The following is a 26974-nucleotide window of genomic DNA, read 5'->3' as shown; positions in this document are numbered from 1 at the left end:
TTGATCTTCTGTCTATCCTTCCAGTCAGGGTTTTTTAAAATTGTGTTTCTATCTGCATTTGAACCTGCTATCACGTTAGCTCTGTAGCTAACTTATCTTCTATTTTTTTAGCTTCGCAAAGCTGAAAATTATTAACCGTGTATTTTACATGTTCATGGTTTAATAGTATTGTTGATCTTCTGTCTATCCTTCCAGTCAGGGTTTTTTTAAATTTAGTTTCTATCTGCATTTGAGACTGATGCTATCACGTTAGCTCCGTAGCTAACTTAGCTTCTATTTTTTTTAGCTTCGCCAAGCTGAAAATTATTAATCGTGTATTTACATGTTCATTGTTTAATAGTATTGTTGATCTTCTGTCTATCCTTCAAATCAGGGTTTTTAAAAATTTTGTTTCTATCTGCATTTGAGCCTGCTATCACGTTAGCTCTGTAGCTAACTTAGCTTCTATTTTTTTAGCTTCGCCAAGCTGAAAATTATTAACCGTGTATTTACATGTTCATGGTTTAATAGTATTGTTGATCTTCTGTCTATCCTTCCAGTCAGGGATTTTTTGAATTTAGTTTCTATCTGCATTTGAGACTGATGCTATCACGTTAGCTCCGTAGCTAACTTAGTTTCTATTTTTTTAGCTTCGCCAAGCTGAAAATTATTAATCGTGTATTTACATGTTCATGGTTTAATAGTATTGTTGATCTTCTGTCTATCCTTCAAATCAGGGTTTTTTAAAATTTTGTTTCTATCTGCATTTGAGCCTGCTATCACGTTAGCTCTGTAGCTAACTTAGCTTCTATTTTTTTAGCTTCGCAAAGCTGAAAATTATTAACCGTGTATTTACATGTTCATGGTTTAATAGTATTGTTGATCTTCTGTCTATCCTTCCAGTCAGGGTTTTTTTTAAATTTAGTTTCTATCTGCATTTGAGACTGATGCTATCACGTTAGCTCCGTAGCTAAGTTAGCTTCTATTTTTTTTAGCTTCGCCAAGCTGAAAATTATTAATCGTGTATTTACATGTTCATGGTTTAATAGTATTGTTGATCTTCTGTCTATCCTTCCAGTCAGGGTTTTTTTTAAATTTTGTTTCTATCTGCATTTGAGCCTACTATCACGTTAGCTCTGTAGCTAACTTAGCTTCTATTTTTTTAGCTTCGCAAAGCTGAAAATTATTAACCGTGTATTTACATGTACTGTGAATGTCCATTTCGCGTTCTCGACTCTCATTTTCAAGAGGATATAGTATCTGAGGTGGTTTAAATTACAAATCTGTGATCCACAATAGAAAAAGGAGAGAGTGTGGAATCCAATGAGCCAGCTTGTACCTAAGTTACGGTCAGAGCAAAAAAAGATCCACCCCGCACTACACTGTAGTCCTTCACTCTAAAGTTCTTCATCCACGAATCTTTCATCTTCGCCAAATTAATGGGGTATTCGTCGCTTTCTCGGTCCGAATGTCTCTCGCTCCATTGTAAACAAAGCGGAATTGTGAGGAATCCTTTGTCTTGTGACGTCACGCTACTTCCGGTAGGGGCAAGGGTTGTTTTTATCAGATACCAAAAGTTGCGATCTTTATCGTCGTTGTGCTCTACTAAATCCTTTCAGCAAAAATATGGCAATATCGCGAAATGATCAAGTATGACACAAAGAATGGATCTGCTATTCCCGTTTAAATAAAAAAAAATTCATTTCAGTAGGCCTTTAATGTAGGCATTATTTTTAGGGACCGGCTTCCCACTTGTGAAAAATACAACTCACTATAACGCTGAATTAGCGGGAGCCCTGGGCTTGTTTCTTTGCAATGAAATGCTGATGGAAATCAGCCTTTGGCTACAATCTGTCACATTTATATTTGATATGTTCATTAATGTGCATTGTATCATGTCACAAAGTTATAACAAATGGCAACTTCCTATGAGGAGTTTTATTGTACATCTATAAACAAGCTTATTGGTGTGTCTAGTGCACACCTTTTATATGGCCCGCAAACGCTTGGAAATAATATGTGTCAATAAAATACCTTATATTTTCTTTCTTTACTTTCTTATTTTCTTACTAAAGATATTAGGTTTTTTTTTCTAGATTGACAGGGGGGAAAAATAGTAGGGGTGTGGGAAAAAATCGATCCATTTTAAAAAAATCAATTATTATAATTTTTTTCCATTTTTTTTTTCAATACCATAACAATGCAATCCAATCCCAAAACCAAACCCGACCCAGCAACTGCAATAAACAGAGCAATTAGACTTAGATTTCCTTTTGATTGTCATTCAAATTTGAACTTTACAGTACAGATAAGAACGAAATTTCGTTACATCAGCTCATGGTAGTGCAGGATAAAAAAGCAATAAGGTGCAAATCTAAATAAATAAATAGGTTTCTGTACAGATAAATATATTGCACTTTTTCACATGCATCCACGTTTATGGATGTATGTTATATTGTCTTTTTTATTCCAGCGAGTTAATCCATTTTGGGGGGAGTTGGGGGGATAATTTAATTATGATGCGTTCAAGAGTCTTACGGCCTGAGGGAAGAAGCTGTTACAGAACCTGGAGGAGACACAAACACGACACAGAACAAACCAAAAGTAGTGAAACAAAAATGAATATTATCAACAACAGTATCAATATTAGTTACAATTTCAACATAGCAGTGATTAAAAATCCCTCATTGACATTATCATTAGACATTTATATATATAAAAAAAAAAAAAGAACAATAGTGTCACAGTGGCTTACACTTGCATCGCATCTCATAAGCTTGACAACACACTGTGTCCAATATTTTCACAAAGATAAAATAAGTAATATTTTTGGTTCATTTAATACAGGGGTGTCAAACTCCAATACAGAGTGGGCCAAAATTTAAAACCGTACAAAGCCGCGGGCCTAGGTTGAACAAATTAACCTTTTAACAGGGAACCAAACAAGTTTTGCATTGAATATTGAACAAGCAAGGCTTATATAACTTTATGGTGACATGCAAAATCGAGTTTCAAATAATAATAATAATAATTATTAAAAAATATCAATGGCATATCAAATACAATTTAAAAAAATTGAATGCCTCTTTTCTATTTGCAGCCTTCTAAGGTGAATATCAACATTAACTTTTTCCACAGGCTAATACATTTGAAAATAAAATAACAATGAATAAACCAACCATTCAGGACTTTAAACTGCTCATTTTGCAACACACTGATCTAATCTGATGTGCCAAAGCCAGATACCTGGCATCTTTTCTTGGATGCTAGTTCATTAATGTCGGGGTTCAGGCTTTGAGCTGAGGCAACCTTCATTATCGAACGAAGGAATTCATCAGTCATTATATCTTGTAGTCCACCTGGACCACAGTCTTGGGGGCGTGCCTTAAAGGCATTGCCTTTAACGTCCGCTTTTCATCTATTCTGACAAGGTGCCGGCCCAGACACAAGATATGTGCGGCTTCTGTACGCACACACATGTGAATGCAATGCACACTTAATCAAACAGCGATACAGGTTACACTGAGGGAACCCGTATATACAACTTTAACTCTGTTAGAAATATATGCCACATTGTGAATCCACACCAAACAAGAATAACAAACACATTTTGGGAGAACATCCACACCGTAACACAACATAAACACAACAGAACAAAAACCCAGAACCCTTTGCAGTACTAACACTTCCGGGACGCACACACACACACACACACACACACACACACACACACACACACACACACACACACACACACACACACACACACACACACACACACACACACACACACACACATAAACACACACACACACACACCTTGTAGCAGAGTTATTGCTGCAAAGGATTCTGGGTATTTGTTCTGTTGTGTTTATGTTTTGTTACGGTGCGGATGTTCTCCCGAAATGTGTTAGTCATTCTTGTTTAGTGTGGATTCACAGTGTGGCGCATATTTCTAACAATGTTAAAGTTGTTTATAGGGCACCCTCAGTGTAACTTGTATCGCTGTCGATCAAGTATGCTTTGCATTCGCGTATGAGTGCGTGCACAAAGCCGCACATATTATGTGACTGGGCCAGCACTAGTTGGACTGGATGAAAAGCAGACGTGACGATATTTGGGAGGGGCACTGAAGTCTGGAGGGTTGGCAAGTATGAGAAGTGTATGGCCGCTGTATATAATCGGCGGGCCAGCTCTAGTGTTAATTTGATATCGCCTCAAGGGCCAAGTGAAATTACACGGCGGGCCAAAGTTTGACACCCATGATTTAATAGTTAAAACAAATTTACATTATTGCAATCAGTTGATAAAACATTGTCCTTTACAATTATAAAAGCTTTTTACAAAAATCTATTACTCTGCTTGCATGTCAGCAGAGTGGGGTAGATCCTGCTGAAATCTATGTATTGAATGAATAGAGAATCCTTTTGAATCGGGAAAATATCGTTTTTGATTCAAAAATCGCGTTGAATCGAAAAAAATAGATTTTGAATCGAATCGTGGGACACCCAAAGATTCGCAGCCCTGAAAAGTAGTGTCCAATATTGCAACAAATATTATATTATCTAACTTTGTTGGTCAAAATCCAAATAAATACTTAAATATCTGCTTAACTTATGGTTTCGAAGCAAGTTATCCATCAAATTGTACACTAAATGACCAATAGATTTTACTGTAAAATTTAGGGAGTTTTTTTTACAGCATATTACTGTATGTTTTTTGTTTTTTTTTACAGTAAAATTCTGTCGACTGAGCTGTCATTTTTTTCCTTTTTTTAAATCCACGGTTGATGGTTTTATGGTACCACATTTTATTATGATAAAAAAACTGGCAGCTAAGTTGCCAAAATAAAATTAAACAGCCGTACTGTATTTCTATTTACAGTAATATGTTGTAAAAATAATAATGATAAAATAACACCATATATTTTACAGTAAAAGTCTGGCAACTAAAAAAAACATTGGCCGAATCCACAGATTGGTTTTACTCTTTACGTCACAAAAATTTAAAACATTTAAATTCATTGGCAAATTCATGAATTACTTACTGTTACAAGCGGCCCTCTATTGGCAGCCATGACTGCGGTGTGGTCCTCAGTGAAAATAGTGTCCAATATTGCAACAAATATTATATTATCTAACTTTGTTGGTCAAAATCCAAATAAATACCTAAATATCTGCTTAACTTATGGTTTCGAAGCAAGTTATCCATCAAATTGTACACTATAATAATGACCAATAGATTTTACTGTAAAATTGAGGGAGTTTTTTACAGCATATTACTGTAATGTTTGTTTTTTTTACAGTAAAATTCTGTCGACTGAGCTGTCATTTTTTCTCTTTTTTTAAATCCACGGTTGATGGTTTTATGGTACCACATTTTATTATGATAAAAAAACTGGCAGCTAAGTTGCCAAAATAAAATTAAACAGACGTACTGTATTTCTATTTACAGTAATATGTTGTAAAAATAATAATGATAAAATAACACCATATATTTTACAGTAAAAGTCTGGCAACTAAAAAAAACATTGGCCGAATCCACAGATTGGTTTTACTCTTTACGTCACAAAAATGTAAAATATTTAAATTCATTGGCAAATTCATGAATTACTTACTGTTACAAGCGGCCCTCTATTGGCAGCCATGACTGCGGTGTGGCCCTCAGTGAAAATAGTGTCCAATATTGCAACAAATATTATATTATCTAACTTTTTTGGTCAAAATCCAAATAAATACCTAAATACCTGCTTAACTTATGGTTTCGAAGCAAGTTATCCATCAAATTGTACACTATAAAAATGACCAATAGATTTTACTGTAAACTTGAGGGAGTTTTTTACAGCATATTACTGTAATGTTTGTTTTTTTTACAGTAAAATTCTGTCGACTGAGCTGTCATTTTTTTATTTTTTTAAATCCACGGTTGATGGTTTTATGGTACCACATTTTATTATGATAAAAAAACTGGCAGCTAAGTTGCCAAAATAAAATTAAACAGCCGTACTGTATTTCTATTTACAGTAATATGTTGTAAAAATAATAATGATAAAATAACACCATATATTTTACAGTAAAAGTCTGGCAACTAAAAAAAACATTGGCCGAATCCACAGATTGGTTTTACTCTTTACGTCACAAAAATGTAAAATATTTAAATTCATTGGCAAATTCATGAATTACTTACTGTTACAAGCGGCCCTCTATTGGCAGCCATGACTGCGGTGTGGCCCTCAGTGAAAATAGTGTCCAATATTGCAACAAATATTATATTATCTAACTTTGTTGGTCAAAATCCAAATAAATACCTAAATACCTGCTTAACTTATGGTTTCGAAGCAAGTTATCCATCAAATTGTACACTATAATAATGACCAATAGATTTTACTGTAAAATTGAGGGAGTTTTTTACAGCATATTACTGTAATGTTTGTTTTTTTTACAGTAAAATTCTGTCGACTGAGCTGTAATTTTTTTCTTTTTTTTAATCTACGGTTGATGGTTTTATGGTACCACATTTTATTATGATAAAAAAACTGGCAGCTAAGTTGCCAAAATAAAATTAAACAGCCGTACTGTATTTCTATTTACAGTAATATGTTGTAAAAATAATAATGATATAATAACACCATATATTTTACAGTAAAAATCTGGCAACTAAAAAAAACATTGGCCTAATCCACAGATTGGTTTTACTCTTTACGTCACAAAAATGTAAAATATTTAAATTCATAGGCAAATTCATGAATTATTTACTGTTACAAGCGGCCCTCTATTGGCGGCCATGACTGCAGTGTGGCCCTCAGTGAAAATAGTGTCCAATATTGCAACAAATATTATATTATCTAACTTTGTTGGTCAAAATCCAAATAAATACCTAAATACCTGCTTAACTTATGGTTTCGAAGCAAGTTATCCATCAAATTGTACACTATAATAATGACCAATAGATTTTACTGTAAAATTGAGGGAGTTTTTTACAGCATATTACTGTAATGTTTGTTTTTTTTACAGTAAAATTCTGTCGACTGAGCTGTCATTTTTTTCTTTTTTTAAATCCACGGTTGATGGTTTTATGGTACCACATTTTATTATGATAAAAAAACTGGCAGCTAAGTTGCCAAAATATAATTAAACAGCCGTACTGTATTTCTATTTACAGTAATATGTTGTAAAAATAATAATGATAATATAACACCATATATTTTACAGTAAAAGTCTGGCAACTAAAAAAACATTGGCCGAATCCACAGATTGGTTTTACTCTTTACGTCACAAAAATGTAAAATATTTAAATTCATTGGCAAATTCATGAATTATTTACTGTTACAAGCGGCCCTCTATTGGCAGCCATGACTGCAGTGTGGCCCCCAGTGAAAACAAGTTTGACACCCCCTGGTCTAGTGGGTCAGACCAAAGAAAAGTGGGAGAAAATGCAGTCCTTTTATAAATTATTTTATGTTTCTCTACGACCTGGTAGCAAATGCTTCACGGACCGGTGGTTGGGGCCCACTGCTCTAAAGGGGGAGCGCGGCTAAGGTGGTGTGGTATTAGCGGTCTTGCCTGGCATCATTTACAGACCACATTGGTCTGACTACGGTCAATTTGAAAAAAATCCCCAAAAGTGCGCAGGTGACTTTTCCTCTTTTATGCACAATTTCTTCATTTTTGTTTTCTCTTCTCACTCCATGCAAAGAAACGAACCGCCAGACAACAAGAGTGCAACCAAAATGGTTAGATGATACTGTTACCTGATTGGCTGTTAGCATGCCACGCCCACTGATCAGTGATCACTTTGGTTACCAGGAAGTGAGTGTCTTTGTTCATGCAACCAACCTTGCTTTCATACTTCCACTTTCTTCAAACGACGGAAAATAACAAAACTTTGTAAGTTTTATGGAACGCGTTTCTTTGTTGATATTAATTACGTGTTTATCGTGATATATATTGATATCGTTTTATCGCCCAGCCCTAAACCACCATTGTACTTACTGTACAGCCTAACTGTTTTTTTGACAAAATGGTTTCCCACCTGACCAGGCTTCTTACCAAGTGACACGGCCAGACATCATCGCTCCGTTGTCCTGACTGTCCTGAAGGAGGCGTTGGAGCAAGCCGGACTGAAGCCCTCAGACATAGACTGTGTTGCCTACACCAAAGGTAAACATTGGTTTGGCATAGGGTTGTCTCCATACCAATATTTGGATACCGGTACCAAAATATTTCGATACTTTTCTAAATAAAGGGCACCACAAAAAATGACATTATTGGCTTTATTTTAACAAAAAATCTGAGGGTACATGAAACATATGTTTATTATTGCAATTTAGTCCTTAAATAAAATAGTGAACATACTAGACAACTTGTCTTTTAGTAGTAAGTAAACAAACAAAGAGTCCTAATTAGTCTGCTGACGTATGCAGTAAGTTAAAGTTAAAGTACCAATGATTGTCACACACACACTAGGTGTGGCAAAATTATTCTCTGCATTTGACCCATCACCCTTGATCAGCCCCTGGGAGGTGAGGGGAGCAGTGAGCAGCAGCGGTGGCCGCGCCCGGGAATCATTTTTGGTGATTTAACCCCCGATTTCAACCCTTGATGCTGAGTGCCAAGCAGGGAGGTAATGGCTCCCATTTTTATAGTCTTTGGTATGACTACATATTGTGTCATTTGTCATTTTATTATTTTGTCTACATTATAAAGAACAAACTGTAAAAATTAATTATTAATCTAAATTAAGGGGGTGATCAAGGGTGTTGGGTCAAATGCAGAGAATAATTTCACCACACAGTGTGTGTGTGTATCATTGGTACTTTAACTTAACTTAACTTGTTCATTTACTGTTAATATCTGCTTATTTTCTGTTTCAACATGTTCTATCTACACTTCTGTTCAAATGTAATAATCACTTATTCTTCTCTTCTTTGATACTTTACATTAGTTTTGGATGATACCACACATTAAGTTATCGATCCGATACCAAGTGGATACAGGATCATACATTTGTCATACTTTAAGTTATCATGTGTCCAGGGACATATTTCCCGAGTTTATAAATATAACATGAATTTAAAAAGAAAAAAGATTTTGTGACGATAAAAAATGCCGATGTAATCATAGTAGTATCGACTAGATACGCTCTTGCACTTGGTATCATTACAGTGGATGTCAGGTGTAGATCCACCCATGGCATTTGTTTACATTGTGACGCCGGTTAGCTATTGTATCCTCCTACGGTGTGTACCTATTCCTCGTCCTGCAGTGACACTTGTAAGAAACGTACTTTATTTGTTGCCATGGAGACAAGGATTAGTGATTTAGAAGTAGCTAAAACATTGCCGATTGCAGATGGACATTAGCCGCTAACTAGCTAGCCATGTCTTAAAGTTAAAAAGTTAAAGTTAAAGTACCAATGATTGTCACACACACACACACACACATGCACACACACTAGGTGTGGTGAAATTTGTCCTCTGCATTTGACCCACCCCCTGGGAGGTGAGGTGAGGGGAGCAGTGAGCAGCAGCGGTGGCCGCGCCCGGGAATCATTTTTGGTGATTTGGTGAAAGCACCTCTCCCTGAGGGGGTTTCAGTGTTATAACTTCACCTTTATCGTCAGTTTTTAGGCCAAAATGCGTCCGTTCTCCCTTTTCTGTCTACACGCTGTGTCTGCTTGTAAGTACTCTGTGTGTGTGCGCTGCCGAACATGCTCCTCAGCTCGTAAAACCAACAATGTCATGACGTGACGATGACGCGCCATCATGCCTGTAAAATTTTTTTTTAAATATATGGCAAACCGGTACCGTTTGTGATTCATTAGTACCGCAATACTATACTAGTACCGGTATACCGTACAACCCTAGTTTGGCATGTGTGAAAAGTGAAGTCTACAGCCTTCTTGCTAATTAGAGGTGTCATAACTGCTAGGATTGAAACATGTAAACATAAACTGAATGGCTTGTTAAAATATAAATATTCAGGCTCCAGCACCCCCAAAAGGGACAAGCGGTAGAAAATAGATGGATGGATGGATAACCTTTATACTCCAACATGACTGAAAATGTGGCAAGTGACATTTTCAAGTGTAAGGTTTGACGATTTCTGTCCCTCTCAGGTCCTGGCATGGGTGCCCCCCTGGTGACAGTGGCGCTGGTGGCCCGCACGGTGGCCCAATTGTGGGGGAAGCCCCTCCTCGGGGTCAATCACTGTATCGGGCACATCGAGATGGGCCGACTGATCACCAAAGCCAATAACCCCACCGTGCTTTACGTCAGCGGTGGGAACACACAGGTTAGTAGGCGCTGGATTAGGACCAGGGATGATGTTTGATAAGAAATGATCGAGTTCGAGCCCATTATCGAATCCTCTTATCGAACCGATTCCTTATCGGTTCTCTTATCGAATCCAGATAGGTTGTTTTATATGGAAAAAAACACAATATTTGGTTTAACAAAAGCTCACTTTTATTTTATAAGAAAAAAAAATAAAATAAATATTGACTGTTACCCGTCTAAAAAAAATAAAAAAAAATATTGACTGTTGTTACCCAAAGTATATTAAGTGGGATTTTTCAGAAATACAAATATATACAGTAACACAAAAACAACCTGTCTCTGTGATCACTATAGGTGTATAAATAATAATATAGTGTTAAATAAAATCAGTCCCTTGGGCACAAAACTGAAAATAATACAGCTCTCCAAAAACTGCACTTCTGCTGCTATTGGAACATACTAACTACACACACTATGACACTAAGAACACCACAGTCATCAATCAACAATTCTTCCCCCCTTACATGAGAGCGAAGCCTGGCAATAATTGCATATTGCCTGTTCTGCCCTCACTATACGTGTTGAGGTTATACAGCTTGGCAGACAGCTAACAAACAATCCAAAGCAGATTAATCCATTTAAGCTCTTTATTGTTGTTGATCTTGCTTTGTCTTTTCCTATCTTTACTTTTGTCTTGCACTGGTCTGTTATTTTTATTTTTTTTAAACTGAAATTACACACAATGACAAATGTATAAACAAGTGATTCAGTTAACATAATGAAATGTAATACACAATATGTAAATATTAGCTTCACACAAATATACAGTACTATTATCAAACAAATACTTCTGAGTGTTGAAACTATTTCGATGGTGGAAATACACGTCTGGCAGCCATTTTAAGTCCTCAAAACATCCATTGAAACAGTGCACAAAAATCGTTTTTCAATAAACATCTTAGTATCAAACTTAACATTTTTCCACCTTAATATTGAGTTACATAAACAAGTTAAACAGTTTACTTACAGACTTATCTTTTCCAAGGCTTGTAAGAGCTAACACAACTTGTCTACTTCTCAATTGTCTCAACCCGGAAGTGCCCAAACTAATGACGCGTATTATTTTCATATCGCCACTTCAATGCCTTTTCTTAGGGGCACTCACCTTTTGTTTATTTCTGGTTTAAGCATTAGATACCTTTTTACCTGCACGCTGCCTCCCGCTGTTTCCAACATCTACAAAGCAATAAGCTACCGGCTACGGTTACTCTGCCGAGCTCAAGACAGCACCGACACTCAACAACAACACATCATTTGCAGACTATAATTACTGGTTTGCAAAAAATATTTTTAACCCAAATAGGTGAAATTAGATAATGTCCCACGGCACACCAGACTGTATCTCACGGGCACGGCCACGGCACAGTGGTTGAAAAACACTGGTCTAGGTGGCCGATAAGCGATATTTGGAGGCAATATTAATTTGCAGTAAAATTTATTTAAAGATGAATATTATAAGTCAGTAAACATCTCGACAAGGCTTGAAGTTGTTTTTTTAACATCATTTTATAGTAGTGACATAATGTTTGATGTTGTTTAATTTCTCATCAAAAAACATCAAACACCTTCATTACGTGTCGAAGACAGAGCTGGGCAAATATTTTGACCCGGGGGGCCACATTGAGAGAAAAAAAACATGTGTCTGGGGGTGCCAAGGTAAAGTATATATACATATTTAGCTGTAAAAATCTGCTGTACAGTATGTGTGTTTGGGTCCCTTTTTTTTCAGGAACACCAATAGCAAAGTCACAATGTCCGATAGAATTCTATAAACAGACCGCCTCGAAAAAACGTAATGGAATTTTACAGTTTTTTACTGAATGGGACACCCAAAATGTACATGAAAATAAAAAAAGTGGGATTTACAATATTATCTATGAACAATAAAACACTGAATATTAACAACATATGAACATCTTGTACTTCTTAGACCAGCTCCTCCATAATTGTGTTTCTTTTACAATCAAGCAAAACACAACAAACATGTAACAAACAGCAAAATACGAATGCAAAATGTAATAAACACCTACAATATGATATATTATCACTTTTTTGCTGAAATTTGTTGTAAAAATCGTCTTCCGCATCTGTTCCTGACACACGCGTTTCGGGCTGGTTGCTCTGAAAAAACAAACCCCGCCCACTCTGCTTTGTTTCCGTCTCAGCTGCTATGACGTAGATTACCGTAATAACTCCTATAACACCCAAAAGCGCAGATTTCAACCATTGAAATACTTTCTATAGTTCAAGACTCACGGTCATTTAAAAACAGCACTGCACATCATATTGGCGGCGACAGTTTTGATGTTAAAGGTCTAAAAGAATTATGTAGAACGGCCCATATCTGTTTTAAGAGGAGCATCAACATTTTATTTCAAAATATGGAAAATCTCCTGGGAAAATTGGTCAAAATATGACATTTCTCCGCATCACAATAACTCATCTACTCCATTTTATACCATTTTATAACACTTTATGGATTTAATGCATTGTAAGGTTTCCTTGTGAGGAACCCTGAAACATTGGCAACATTTAAATAAAAATATTCTGGGTTTGTTCACGCAGATTATAGTTGAGACATTTTACAAGATGCTACAGAAAGTATGAGAATGTGTGAGCTGCTGCCTGATCTTATTTACTTTTATAATAGTGTCTTATTTATCAATATATTTACACAAAGTTTGGATTTTTGGTTAATATATATATTTTTCTGTCGTCTTCATGTCCATCTAGGGCTGGACATTTGTGGCAAAAATAATAATCGGAATTATTTTGATTGATATTGTAATCACGATTAATAACACGATTATTCATTAATTTGCACCACCAAAACTCCACTTTAAATACAGTTTTAAGAAAACGGATATAAATTAGTAACGAATAAACCGCAACTCGTAATATGATAATAATAGTAATAACAAACCATTTAAATAACAATAGCAATATAAAAACAATAGAGTAATAAAAACAATTACCGTTTTGTCTTTAATTCTGTTTTTACCTTTTACATTTATTTTACCACCATAGAGCTTTTGTGTCAAATACAATTCAACAAAATGTTTTTTAATTACAGAAAATGCAAGAATCCTCACATTTATTGTTGCAATACGTCTTTGGACCAATTTTGACCAGTATTTTAGGTCAAAGCATAATAAATGTGTAAATGTATCAGTAAGTGCTTTGATTTGATTTTTGGATTTTTATTAAAGATCCTAATTAGCTGGTTGCCACAACAACCCACTAGTCTTCCTGGGGTCCACAAACTCAATACAATTACAAGTAAAAGCATATAATTAGAAATACACAATACAGAAACAAATAAAAGCATCAACAAGCAAACAATTAACAGTCACAGAATATGAATTACCATATAAATATAACTACACAATACAAAACCAAACAAAAATCATCAACAAGCAAAGCTTTAAGTACATTATGCTTGTGTAAGGTACTTTTTTGAAACTTTAAATTTGTTAGCACAGTCAAACCAGGTGTGGCGCACTGCGCTATTATTGTGAAGGGGGAAGTGGGCTGTTGTTCTGAACTTGATGAGTAAGGAGACGACTTGAGGCTGTTTAAAAAAAAAAAAAAAAAAAAAAAAAGTGGGCCTCTGAAGTTGTGACTGCTGTGCTGTTTGTACATTGATCTTACATCCATGATGTCGTTCACAACAACACAAGCAGATTAGGTGTGTCGTATGGATTTGACTTTGTCCGCGGTTTTTGGAGAAACTATAATACAGAACATGTTTTCAGTTATTTCACCTTTTTTTGTCAAGTACATAACTTCACATGTGTTTATTAATACAAACCCCGTTTCCATATGAGTTGGGAAATTGTGTAAATATAAACGGAATACAATGATTTGCAAATCCTTTTCAACCCATATTCAGTTGAATATGCTACAAAGACAACATATTTGATGTTCAAACTCATAAACTTTTTTTTTTTTTTGCAAATAATAATTAACTTAGAATTTCATGGCTGCAACACGTGCCAAAGTAGTTGGGAAAGGGCATGTTCACCACTGTGTTACATGGCCTTTCCTTTTAACAACACTCAGTAAACGTTTGGAAACTGAGGAGACACATTTTTGAAGTGGAATTCTTTCTCATTCTTGCTTGATGTACAGCTTAAGTTGTTCAACAGTCCGGGGGTCTCCCTTGTGGTATTTTAGGCTTCATAATGCGCCACACATTTTCAATGGGAGACAGGTCTGGACTACAGGCAGGCCAGTCTAGTACCCACACTCTTTTACTATGAAGCCACGTTGATGTAACACTTGGCTTGGCATTGTCTTGTTGAAATAAGCAGGGGCGTCCATGGTAACGTTGCTTGGATGGCAACATATGTTGCTCCAAAACCTGTATGTACCTTTCAGCATTAATGGGGCCTTCACAGATGTGTAAGTTACCCATGTCTTCGGCACTAATACACCCCCATACCATCACAGATGCTGGCTTTTCAACTTTGCGCCTATAACAACCCGGATGGTTCTTTTCCTCTTTGGTCCGGAGGACACGACGTCCACAGTTTTCAAAAACAATTTGAAATGTGGACTCGTCAGACCACAGAACTCTTTTCCACTTTGTATCAGTCCATCTTAGATGAGCTCAGGCCCAGCGAAGCCGACAGCGTTTTTGGGTGTTGTTGATAAACGGTTTTCGCCTTGGATAGGAGAGTTTTAACTTGCATTTACAGATGTAGCGACCAACTGTAGTTACTGACAGTGGGTTTCTGAAGTGCTCCTGAGCCCATGTGGTGATATCCTTTACACACTGATGTCGCTTGTTGATGCAGTACAGCCTGAGGGATGGAAGGTCACGGGCTTAGCTGCTTACGTGCAGTGATTTCTCCACATTCTCTGAACCCTTTGATGATATTACGGAGCGTAGATGGTGAAATCCCTAAATTCCTTGCACTAGCTGGTTGAGAAAGGTTTTTCTTAAACTGTTCAACAATTTGCTCACGCATTTGTTGACAAAGTGGTGACCCTCGCCCCATCCTTGTTTGTGAATGACTGAGCATTTCATGGAATCTACTTTTATACCCAATCATGGCACCCACCTGTTCCCAATTTGCCTGTTCACCTGTGGGATGTTCCAAATAAGTGTTTGATGAGCATTCCTCAACTTTATCACTATTTATTGCCACCTTTTCCAACTTCTCTGTCACGTGTTGTTGGCATCAAATTCTAAAGTTAATGATTATTTGCAAAAAAAAAATGTTTATCAGTTTGAACATCAAATATGTTGTCTTTGTAGCATATTCAACTGAATATGGGTTGCAAATTATTTGCAAATTATTGTATTCCGTTTATATTTACATCTAACACAATTTCCCAACTCATATGGAAACGGGGTTTGTACTTTTGATGCCTTCAGTGACAATCTACGATGTAAATAGTCATGAAAATAAAGAACACACGTTGAATGAGAAGGTGTGTCCAAACTTTTGGCCTGTACTGTAGTTCTGCTGTAGTTTAAAAAAGAAAAAGACAGCTATACGTCAAAATGACAAATATCCACGCTGATAATCTCCCCCGGGGGTCAGCCATCCGCATGCGGCTCTTTAGCGCCGCCCCAGTGGCTCCCTGGACCTCTTTCAGAGATGTGTGAAAATGGAAAAAGATGAAGGAAAGTATATATTTTTTGTTGAAATATATTTTCTTTAGGACAAACATGACAAATTGTCAGAAATGCCACTGTTTATATCAGGCCTGGGCAATTATTTTGACTCGGGGGCCAAATTTAGAGAAAAAAATATGTCTGGGGGCCGGTATATCTATTTTTAGGAACACTAATACAAAACCTCACAATAATGTCTGATTGAATGCTAAAAAAGTTATGACAGACTGCTTCAAAAAAACAGAATGGTATTTTCCCTTTTTTTACTGAATGAAACACCCAGAATGTACATGAAAATCAAGAATGCGGGATTTACAATATTAACTATGAAGGATAAAACACTGAATATTGACAACATATAATGCAAAAGCGCAGATTACAACCATTGAAATACTTTGTATACTTCAATACTTACGGTAATTTGAAAACATCACTACACATCATAAAGGCAGCTACACTTTCCATCTTAAAGATCTAAAAAAATGTATCAGATTTTTAGGAAAACTAATAGAAAACCTCACAATAATGTCTGATTGAATGCTAAAACGTTATGACAGACCGCCTTAAAAAACGGAATGGAATTTTATTTTTTTTACTGAAGGAGACACCCAGACTGTACATGAAAATAAATAATGTGGGATTTACAATATTAACTATGAAGGATAAAACACTGAATATTGACAACATATGAACGTCACACCCCCTCTCCATCCACATATTTTACAATCAAGCGAAACGCAACAAAAATGCAACAAACACAGCTATATATGAACGCGAAGGGTAAAAATCGATCTTTAATATAGAGAAAAAAATTGTGGGAATGTCCTGCGGGCCAGATTGGAAAGCTTAACGGGCCGCAATTTGCCGAGGTCTGGTTTATATTATACATGCTCCACTGATGAGAGTATTTGGCAAGCACCGTTTTGTCCTACTAAATTTAGGGATCCTTGAACTCACCGTAGTTTGTTTACATGTACAACTTTCTCTGACGCTGCCCCAGAAAGACGTGTTTTAGGCCACTCCTTCTTTGTCTCATTTTGTCCACCAAACGTTTTATGCTGTGCGTGAATGCACAAAGGTGAGCTTTGTTGATTTTATTGATTTGCTGGACTGCTTATCAGATATATTTGGTCAGTGCACGGCTGCTAGCTAATCGATGCTAACATGCTATTTACATATTGCATCATTATGCCTCGTTTGTAGCTATATTTGAGCTCTTTTAATATCCTTTACTTATGTCCTCCACTCCTCTGTGTATTCAATTTATATTTGCATGACACATTATCTGTATGTAATATTGGCTGCATTTCTCATAGTTATTTGTGTGCCATGTTGTTCCAGACCACAGCAAACGTTACCCAGCTTGCAAAGATTGTAATGAATCCATTAGAAGAAGACAGCCTGCCGTTTCCTTTAACTTGGACACACACATCTACACCTTTGGGCATTCTGAGCCAGTAATTTCCAGGAGTTATCTCATCCTGTGAAAAGCCTCCATTTTACTAATGGTTTCCAATGTTGCAAAATTGTGTAGAATAAAAATGTAAATACAACATTTCTGTCAATGAAGATTTGCGTCAGCATTTGATAGTAGGCTAATATAACTAATATATACACTTACATCACAGGTTGTCTTGATTATAACACTTATATAAGACTTTTAAAGTCATTTTGATAGTAGGCTAATATAACTAATATAGACACTTACATCATTATAACACTTTTATAAGACTTTTAAAGTCATTTTGATAGTAGGGTAATATAACTAATATAGACACTTACATCATGTGTTGTCTTCATTATAACACTTATATAAGACTTTTAAAGTCATTTTGATAGTAGGCTAATATAACTAATATAGACACTTACATCATGTGTTGTCTTCATGATAACACTTATATAAGACTTTTAAAGTCATTTTGATAGTAGGCTAATATAACTAATATAGAACCTTACATCATGTGTTGTCTTCATGATAACACTTATATAAGACTTTTAAAGTCATTTTGATAGTAGGCTAATATAACTAATATAGACACTTACATCATGTGTTGTCTTCATGATAACACTAATATGAGACTTTTAAAGTCATTTTGATAGTAGGCTAATATAACAAATATAGACACATCATGTGTTGTCTTCATGATAACACTAATATGAGACTTTTAAAGTCATTTTGATAGTAGGTTGATATAACTTATATAGACACTTACATCATGTGTTGTCTTCATTATAACACTTATATAAGACTTTTAAAGTCATTTTGATAGTAGGCTAATATAACTAATATAGACACTTACATCATGTGTTGTCTTCATTATAACACTTATATAAGACTTTTAAAGTCATTTTGATAGTAGGCTGATATAACTAATATAGACACTTACCTCATGTGTTGTCTTCATTATAACACTTATATAAGACTTTTAAAGTCATTTTGATAGTAGGCTAATATAACTAATATAGAACCTTACATCATGTGTTGTCTTCATTATAACACTTTTAAAGTCATTTTGATAGTAGGCTAATATAACTAATATAGACACTTACATCATGTGTTGTCTTCATTATAACACTTATATAAGACTTTTAAAGTCATTTTGATAGGCTAATATAACTAATATAGACACTTACATCATGTGTTGTCTTCATGATAACACTAATATGAGACTTTTAAAGTAATTTTGATAGTAGGTTGATATAACTTATATAGACACTTACATCATGTGTTGTCTTCATTATAACACTTATATAAGACTTTTAAAGTCATTTTGATAGTAGGCTAATATAACTAATATAGACACTTACATCATGTGTTGTCTTCATTATAACACTTATATAAGACTTTTAAAGTCATTTTGATAGTAGGCTGATATAACTAATATAGACACTTACCTCATGTGTTGTCTTCATTATAACACTTATATAAGACTTTTAAAGTCATTTTGATAGTAGGCTAATATAGCTAATATAGACACTTACATCATGTGTTGCCTTCATTATAACACTTATATCAATCAATCAATCAATCAATGTTTATTTATATAGCCCTAAATCACAAGTGTCTCAAAGGGCTGTACAAGCCACAACGACATCCTCGGTACAGAGCCCACATACGGGCAAGGAAAACTCACCCCAGTGGGACGTCAATGTGAATGACTATGAGAAACCTTGGAGAGGACCGCCTATGTGGGTAACCCCCCCCCCTCTAGGGGAGACCGAAAGCAATGGATGTCGAGTGGGTCTGACATAATATTGTGAAAGTCCAACACATCAGCGAAAGTCCAGTCCATGGTGGGGCCAGCAGGAACCATCCCGAGCGGAGACGGGTCAGCAGCGTAGAGATGTCCCCATCTGATGAACAGGCTAGCGGTCCACCCCGGAGCAGAGTAGAAAAGAAAAGAAAAGAAACGGCAGATCAACTGGTCTAAAAAGGGAGTCTATTTAAAGGCTAGAGTATACAAATGAGTTTTAAGATGAGACTTAAATGCTTCTACTGAGGTAGCATCTCTAACTTTTACCGGGAGGGCATTCCATAGTATTGGAGCCCGAATAGAAAACGCTCTATAGCCCGCAGACTTTTTTTGGGCTCTGGGAATCACTAATAAGCCGGAGTTCTTTGAACGCAGATTTCTTGCCGGGACATATGGTACAATACAATCGTCAAGATAGGCAGGAGCTTGACCGTGTAGTATTTTATACGTAAGTAGTAAAACCTTAAAGTCGCATCTTAGGTGCACAGGAAGCCAGTGCAGGTGAGCCAGTATAGGCGTAATATGATCAAACTTTCTTGTTTTTGTCAAAAGTCTAGCAGCCGCATTTTGTACCATCTGTAATCTTTTAATGCTAGACATAGGGAGGCCCGAAAATAAAACGTTACAGTTATCGAGACGAGATGTAACGAACGCATGGATAATGATCTCAGCATCGTTTGTGGACAAAATGGAACGAATTTTAGCGATATTACGGAGATGAAAGAAGGCCGTTTTAGTAACACTCTTAATGTGTGACTCAAACGAGAGAGTTGGTAATATAGATAAAGATAATACCTAGATTCTTTACCGAGTCGCCTTGTTTAATTGTTTGGTTGTCAAATGTTAAGGTGGTATTATTGAATAGATGTCGGTGTTGAGCAGGACCGATATTCAGCATTTCCGTTTTCTTAGCGTTGAGTTGCAAAAAGTTAGCGGACATCCATTGTTTAATTTCATTAAGACACGCCTCCAGCTGACTACAATCCGGCGTGTTGGTCAGCTTTAGGGGCATGTAGAGTTGGGTGTCATCAGCATAACAGTGAAAGCTAACACCGTATTTGCGTATAATGTCACCTAGCGGCAGCATGTAAATACTAAAGAGTGCAGGGCCAAGAACCGAACCCTGGGGAACTCCGCACGTTACCTTAACATAGTCCGAGGTCACATTGTTATGGGAGACACACTGCATCCTGTCAGTAAGATAAGAGTTAAACCAAGACAAGGCTAAGTCTGACATCCCAATACGCGTTTTGATACGCTCTAATAAAATATTATGATCAACAGTATCGAAAGCGGCGCTAAGATCAAGAAGCAGCAACATAGATGACGCATCAGAATCCATCGTTAGCAATAGCTCACTAGTCATTTTTGCGAGGGCTGTCTCCGTAGAGTGATTTGCCCTGAAACCGGATTGAAAAGGTTTACAGAGATTGTTAGACGCTAAGTGTTCATTTAGCTGCTGTGCGACGATTTTTTCGAGGATTTTCGAGATAAACGGAAGGTGGGACACCGGCCGGTAGTTTACCATGAGGTCAGGATCGAGGTTAGGTCTTTTGAGTAGAGGATGAATAACCGCTTTTTTGAATGCTAGGGGAACAGTATCAGAGGAAAGTGATAAGTTTATAATATTTAACACTGATGGACCTAATAAAACAAAAAGCTCCTTGATAAGTTTCCCAGGAATTGGGTTAAGTAAACATGTTGTTTGTTTTGTCCCATTTACACATTTTAACAATTCCTCCAATGTTATTTCATCAAAGAGGGAGAAACTATTTTGGAGGGCAGTGTCCGTCGTATATACAGTCGTATCTGTGTTAATATAATATAAGACCTTTAAAGTCATTTTGATAGTAGGCTGATATAACTTGTATAGACACATCATGTGTTGTCTTCATTATAACACTTATATCAGGCTTTAAATTTTTCCCAGCTCCAGACAGATTTTTTTGTTGTATTTTTGGTCAAATATGGCTCTTACAACAATTTGGTTGATCTCTAATATTTACATAGAATTTTTTTCATTCAATAATCTAAGTGGGTATTTGTCTGTTCCTTATTGTCAAAGGTCATTGCATACTCGGAACGGCGTTACAGGATATTTGGGGAGACCATAGACATTGCAGTGGGCAACTGTTTGGACAGGTTTGCCAGAGTCATCAAGGTGTGTGCACTATAAATATACACATTTACATTTGCTCGGGTTTCATTCACTCAAACTGGTCAACTCTGCAGATTTCTAACGACCCCAGTCCCGGCTACAACATAGAACAGCTGGCCAAGAAGTAAGTGCAACAATGAACCTCTGCTGTTTTTTGCCTTTCATCACCTTTTCGGCATGGCTTGTAATCAGGGGCACGCACTACGTGGAGCTTCCATACACCGTCAAAGGAATGGACGTGTCCTTTTCCGGGATTCTCTCGTTTATCGAGGTGAGTGCTGGCAATTGTAGAACACATATTTCATTTTAAAGTCACGATGTGAATGAATTGTGTTTTCATAGGAAGCTGCTCACAAGATGCTGGGCTCTGGTCAGTGTACAGCCGAGGACTTGTGTTTCTCCCTGCAGGTTAGTTACAATGACTAAAGCAGTTATGTGGTTATTGTTCATCACTAAGGGCTGGGTATCGTTTAAATATACCTTTAAAACGATACCGATACCAACTGAGTACTTCATTTGATATTAATCATGTGAAAAGAATGCAATGGGTTGCATAACTACCACCACTCCTCCCAATTCAAGATTTTTTACACAAATACATTTTGAAAGTGCTCAAATATTTATTAAATAACTACAAACATGTACAACAAAGTAGTATTTCGGCTGTGTAGTTTTAAACCAAATCACAACCAACCAACATTCTGAATCTAACCAGTAAGGAACCACTGACCTGTGAGTCCTCCTCAACAGTTCTTTTTAAGAAATATTAACATGTCTGTTATGCACAGTAGTAGTATTGTTACTGTTTTGCATTATAGTAGTACTGTTACTGTTATGCACAATAGTAGTACTGTTACTGTTATGCACAGTAGTAGTACTGCTACTGTTATGCACAATAGTAGTACTGTTACTGTTATGCACAATAGTAGTACTGTTACTGTTATGCACAGTAGTAGTACTGTCAATTTCCATATGAGTTGGGAAATGGTGTTAGATGTAAATATAAACGGAATACAATGATTTGCAAATCATTTTCAACCCATATTCAGTTGAATATGCTACAAAGACAACATATTTGATGTTCAAACTGATAAAAAAATTTTTTTGTTGCAAATAATCATTAACTTTAGAATTTGATGCCAGCAACACGTGACAAAGAAGTTGGGAAAGGTGGCAATAAATACTGATAAAGTTGAGGAATGCTCATCAAACACTTATTTGGAACATCCCACAGGTGAACAGGCAAATTGGGAACAGGTGGGTGCCATGATTGGGTATAAAAGTAGATTCCATGAAATGCTCAGTCATTCACAAACAAGGATGGGGCGAGGGTCACCACTTTGTCAACAAATGCCTGAGCAAATTGTTGAACAGTTTAAGAAAAACCTTTCTCAAGCAGCTATTGCAAGGAATTTAGGGATTTCACCATCTACGCTCCGTAATATCATCAAAGGGTTCAGAGAATCTGGAGAAATCACTGCACGTAAGCAGCTAAGCCCGTGACCTTCCATCCCTCAGGCTGTACTGCATCAACAAGCGACATCTGTGTGTAAAGGATATCACCACATGGGCTCAGGAACACTTCAGAAACCCACTGTCAGTAACTACAGTTGGTCGCTACATCTGTAAGTGCAAGTTAAAACTCTCCTATGCAGGGCGAAAACCGTTTATCAACAACACCCAGAAACGCCGTCGGCTTCACTGGGCCTGAGCTCATCTAAGATGGACTGATACAAAGTGGAAAAGTGTTCTGTGGTCTGACGAGTCCACATTTCAAATTGTTTTTGGAAACTGTGGACGTCGTGTCCTCCGGACCAAAGAGGAAAAGAACCATCCGGATTGTTATAGACGCAAAGTGTAAAAGCCAGCATGTGTGATGGTATGGGGGTGTATTAGTGCCCAAGACATGGGTAACTTACACATCTGTGAAGGCACCATTAGTGCTGAAAGGTACATATGTTGGAGCAACATATGTTGCCATGCTATGTCTCCCGGCTGGCCTGGGAACGCCTCTGGATCCCCCGGGAAGAGCTGGACGAAGTGGCTGGGTAGAGGGAAGTCTGGGCTTCCCTGCTTAGGCTGCTGCCCCCGCGACCTGACCTCGGATAAGCGGAAGAAGATGGATGGATGGATGGATGGATGTGGCCATCCAAGCAACGTTACCATGGATGCCCCTGCTTATTTCAGCAAGACAATGCCAAGCCACGCGTTACATCAACCTGGCTTCATAGTAAAAGAGTGCGGGTACTAGACTGGCCTGCCTGTAGTCCAGACCCGTCTCCCATTGAAAATGTGTGGCGCATTATGAAGCCTAAAATACCACAACGGAGACCCCCGGACTGTTGAACAACTTAAGCTGTACATCAAGCAAGAATGGGAAAGAATTCCACCTGAGAAGCTTCAAAAATGTGTCTCCTCAGTTCCCAAACGTTTACTGAGTGTTGTTAAAAGGAAAGGCCATGTAACACAGTGGTGAACATGCCCTTTCCCAACTACTTTGGCACGTGTTGCAGCCATGAAATTCTAAGTTAATTATTATTTGCAAAAAAAAAAAAAAGTTTATGAGTTTGAACATCAAATATGTTGTCTTTGTAGCATATTCAACTGAATATGGGTTGAAAAGGATTTGCAAATCATTGTATTCCGTTTATATTTACATCTAACACAATTTCCCAACTCATATAGAAACAGGGTTTGTATGTGTGTATATATATATATATATATATATATATATATATATATATATATATATATATATATATATATATATATATATATATATATATATATATATACACATATATATGTATGTGTATGTATACACATGTATGTATGTATATGAATGTGTGTATGTATGTGTATATATATATATATATACATATATATATATGTATGTATATATGTATGTGTATGTATACACATACATGTATGTATGTATGTGTATATATATATGAATGTATGTATGTATGTGTGTATATATATATACATATATATGTATGTATATATGTATGTGTATGTATACACATACATGTATGTATGTATGTGTATATATATATGAATGTATGTATGTATGTGTGTATATATATATATACATATATATGTATGTATATATGTATGTGTATGTATACACATACATGTATGTATGTATGTGTGTATATATATATATACATATATATGTATGTATATATGTATGTGTATGTATACACATACATGTATGTATGTATGTATGTGTATATATATATGAATGTATGTATGTATGTGTGTATATATATATACATATATATGTATGTATATATGTATGTGTATGTATACACATACATGTATGTATGTACTGTATGTATGTACGTATGTGTGTATATATATATATATATATATATATATATATATATATATATATATATGTATGTATATATGTATACACATACATGTATGTATGTATGTGTATATATATATGAATGTATGTGTATATATATACATATATGTGTATGTAAGTATGTATGTGTATATTTAATATTCATATATATATGTATGTATGTATGTATGTATATATTTATATATATGTATGTATGTGCATATATATACTGTATGTATGTATGTATGTGTATGTATGTATTTATATATATGTATGTATGAATGTATGTGTGTGTATGTATGTATTTATATATATGTATGTATGAATGTATGTGTGTATATATATATGTATGTATGTATGTATGTATGTATATATATATATATGTAAGTTTGTATGTGTGTATATGTATATATGTATGTGTATATATATGTATGTATATATATATAAATATGTATGTGTATATATATGTATGTATGTGTATATATAATATATATGTATGTATGTATGTGTGTGTATATATATGCATGTATGTATGTGTGTGTGTATATATATATATGTATGTATGTATGTGTATATATATGTATGTATGTGTATATATATGTGTATGTATACAATTAGATACATACATACATACATACATGTATTTATGTGTGTATATATATATATATTTATCTGTATGTATGTGTATTTATATATATATCTATGTATGTATGTATGTATATGTATATATATATATGTATGTATGTGTATATATGTATGTATGTATGTATGTATGTATGTGTATATATATATATTTATGTATGTGTATATATGTATGTATGTATGTATATACACTACCGTTCAAAAGTTTGGGGTTACCCAAACAATTTTGTGGAATAGCCTTCATTTCTAAGAACAAGAATAGACTGTCGAGTTTCAGATGAAAGTTCTCTTTTTCTGGCCATTTTGAGCGTTTAATTGACCCCACAAATGTGATGCTCCAGAAACTCAATCTGCTCAAAGGAAGGTCAGTTTTGTAGCTTCTGTAACGAGCTAAACTGTTTTCAGATGTGTGAACATGATTGCACAAGGGTTTTCTAATCATCAATTAGCCTTCTGAGCCAATGAGCAAACACATTGTACCATTAGAACTAGGGATGTCCGATAATGGCTTTTTGCCGATATCCGATATTCCGATATTGTCCAATTCTTTAATTACCGATACCGATATCAACCGATACCGATACTGATATATACAGTTGTGGAATTAACACATTATTATGCCTAATTTGGACAACCAGGTATGGTGAAGATAAGGTCCTTTTTTTTTTTTAAATTAATAAAATAAAATAAGATAAATAAATTAAAAACATTTTCTTGAATAAAAAAGAAAGTAAAACAATATAAAATCAGTTACATAGAAACTAGTAATTAATGAAAATTAGTAAAATTAACTGTTAAAGGTTAGTACTATTAGTGGACCAGCAGCACGCACAATCATGTGTGCTTACGGACTGTATCCCTTGCAGACTGTATTGATATATATTGATATATAATGTAGGAACCACAATATTAATAACAGAAGGAAACAACCCTTTTGTGTGAATGAGTGTAAATGGGGGAGGGAGGTTTTTTGGGTTGGTGCTCTAATTGTAAGTGTATCTTGTGTTTTTTATGTTGATTTAATTAAAAAAAAAAAAATAAAAAAACGATACCGATAATAAAAAAAACCGATACCGATAATTTCCGATATTACATTTTAAAGCATTTATCGGCCGATAATATCGGCCGGCCGATATTATCGGACATCTCTAATTAGAACACTGGAGTGATAGTTGCTGGAAATGGGCCTCTATACACCTATGTAGATATTGCACCAAAAACCAGACATTTGCAGCTAGAATAGTCATTTACCACATTAGCAATATATAGAGTGTATTTCTTTAAAGTTAAGACTAGTTTAAAGTTATCTTCATTGAAAAGTACAGTGCTTTTCCTTCAAAAATAAGGACATTTCAATGTGACCCCAAACTTTTGAACGGTAGTGTACATACATATATATGTATGTATATATGTGTGTGTATGTATACACATGTACGTATGTATGTGTATATATATATATATATATACATATATATACATGTATATATATGTATGTATCAGTGGCATGCGGTGAGGTTCATGTCAGGTGAGGCACTGACTTCATCACAGTCAGATTTACAAACATATGAACCCTAAAGAGTATCTTATTCACCATTTGATTGGCAGCAGTTAACGGGTTATGTTTAAA

General features: G+C 35.6%; 1 protein-coding gene across 3 annotated transcripts in view; it reads left to right on the top strand.

Annotated features, from left to right (window-relative positions):
• Window positions 1-26974, top strand: part of osgep (O-sialoglycoprotein endopeptidase) — an 82423-nt gene that overhangs the window by 14280 nt on the left and 41169 nt on the right. For all 3 annotated transcript variants that reach the window (XM_062066277.1, XM_062066278.1, XM_062066276.1), the window contains exons 3-8: window positions 8019-8138; window positions 10096-10271; window positions 21261-21356; window positions 21428-21477; window positions 21546-21624; window positions 21696-21761. In XM_062066277.1, coding sequence (XP_061922261.1) covers window positions 8019-8138; window positions 10096-10271; window positions 21261-21356; window positions 21428-21477; window positions 21546-21624; window positions 21696-21761 — 587 coding nt within the window. The remainder of the gene's footprint in view (window positions 1-8018; window positions 8139-10095; window positions 10272-21260; window positions 21357-21427; window positions 21478-21545; window positions 21625-21695; window positions 21762-26974) is intronic.

This window comes from Entelurus aequoreus, linkage group LG12 (assembly GCF_033978785.1).
Source record: "Entelurus aequoreus isolate RoL-2023_Sb linkage group LG12, RoL_Eaeq_v1.1, whole genome shotgun sequence".
In the NCBI taxonomy this organism is placed as follows: domain Eukaryota; kingdom Metazoa; phylum Chordata; class Actinopteri; order Syngnathiformes; family Syngnathidae; genus Entelurus; species Entelurus aequoreus.
The sequence above is the reverse complement of the archived record's forward strand: the minus strand, read 5'-3'. Positions and strand labels throughout refer to the sequence as shown.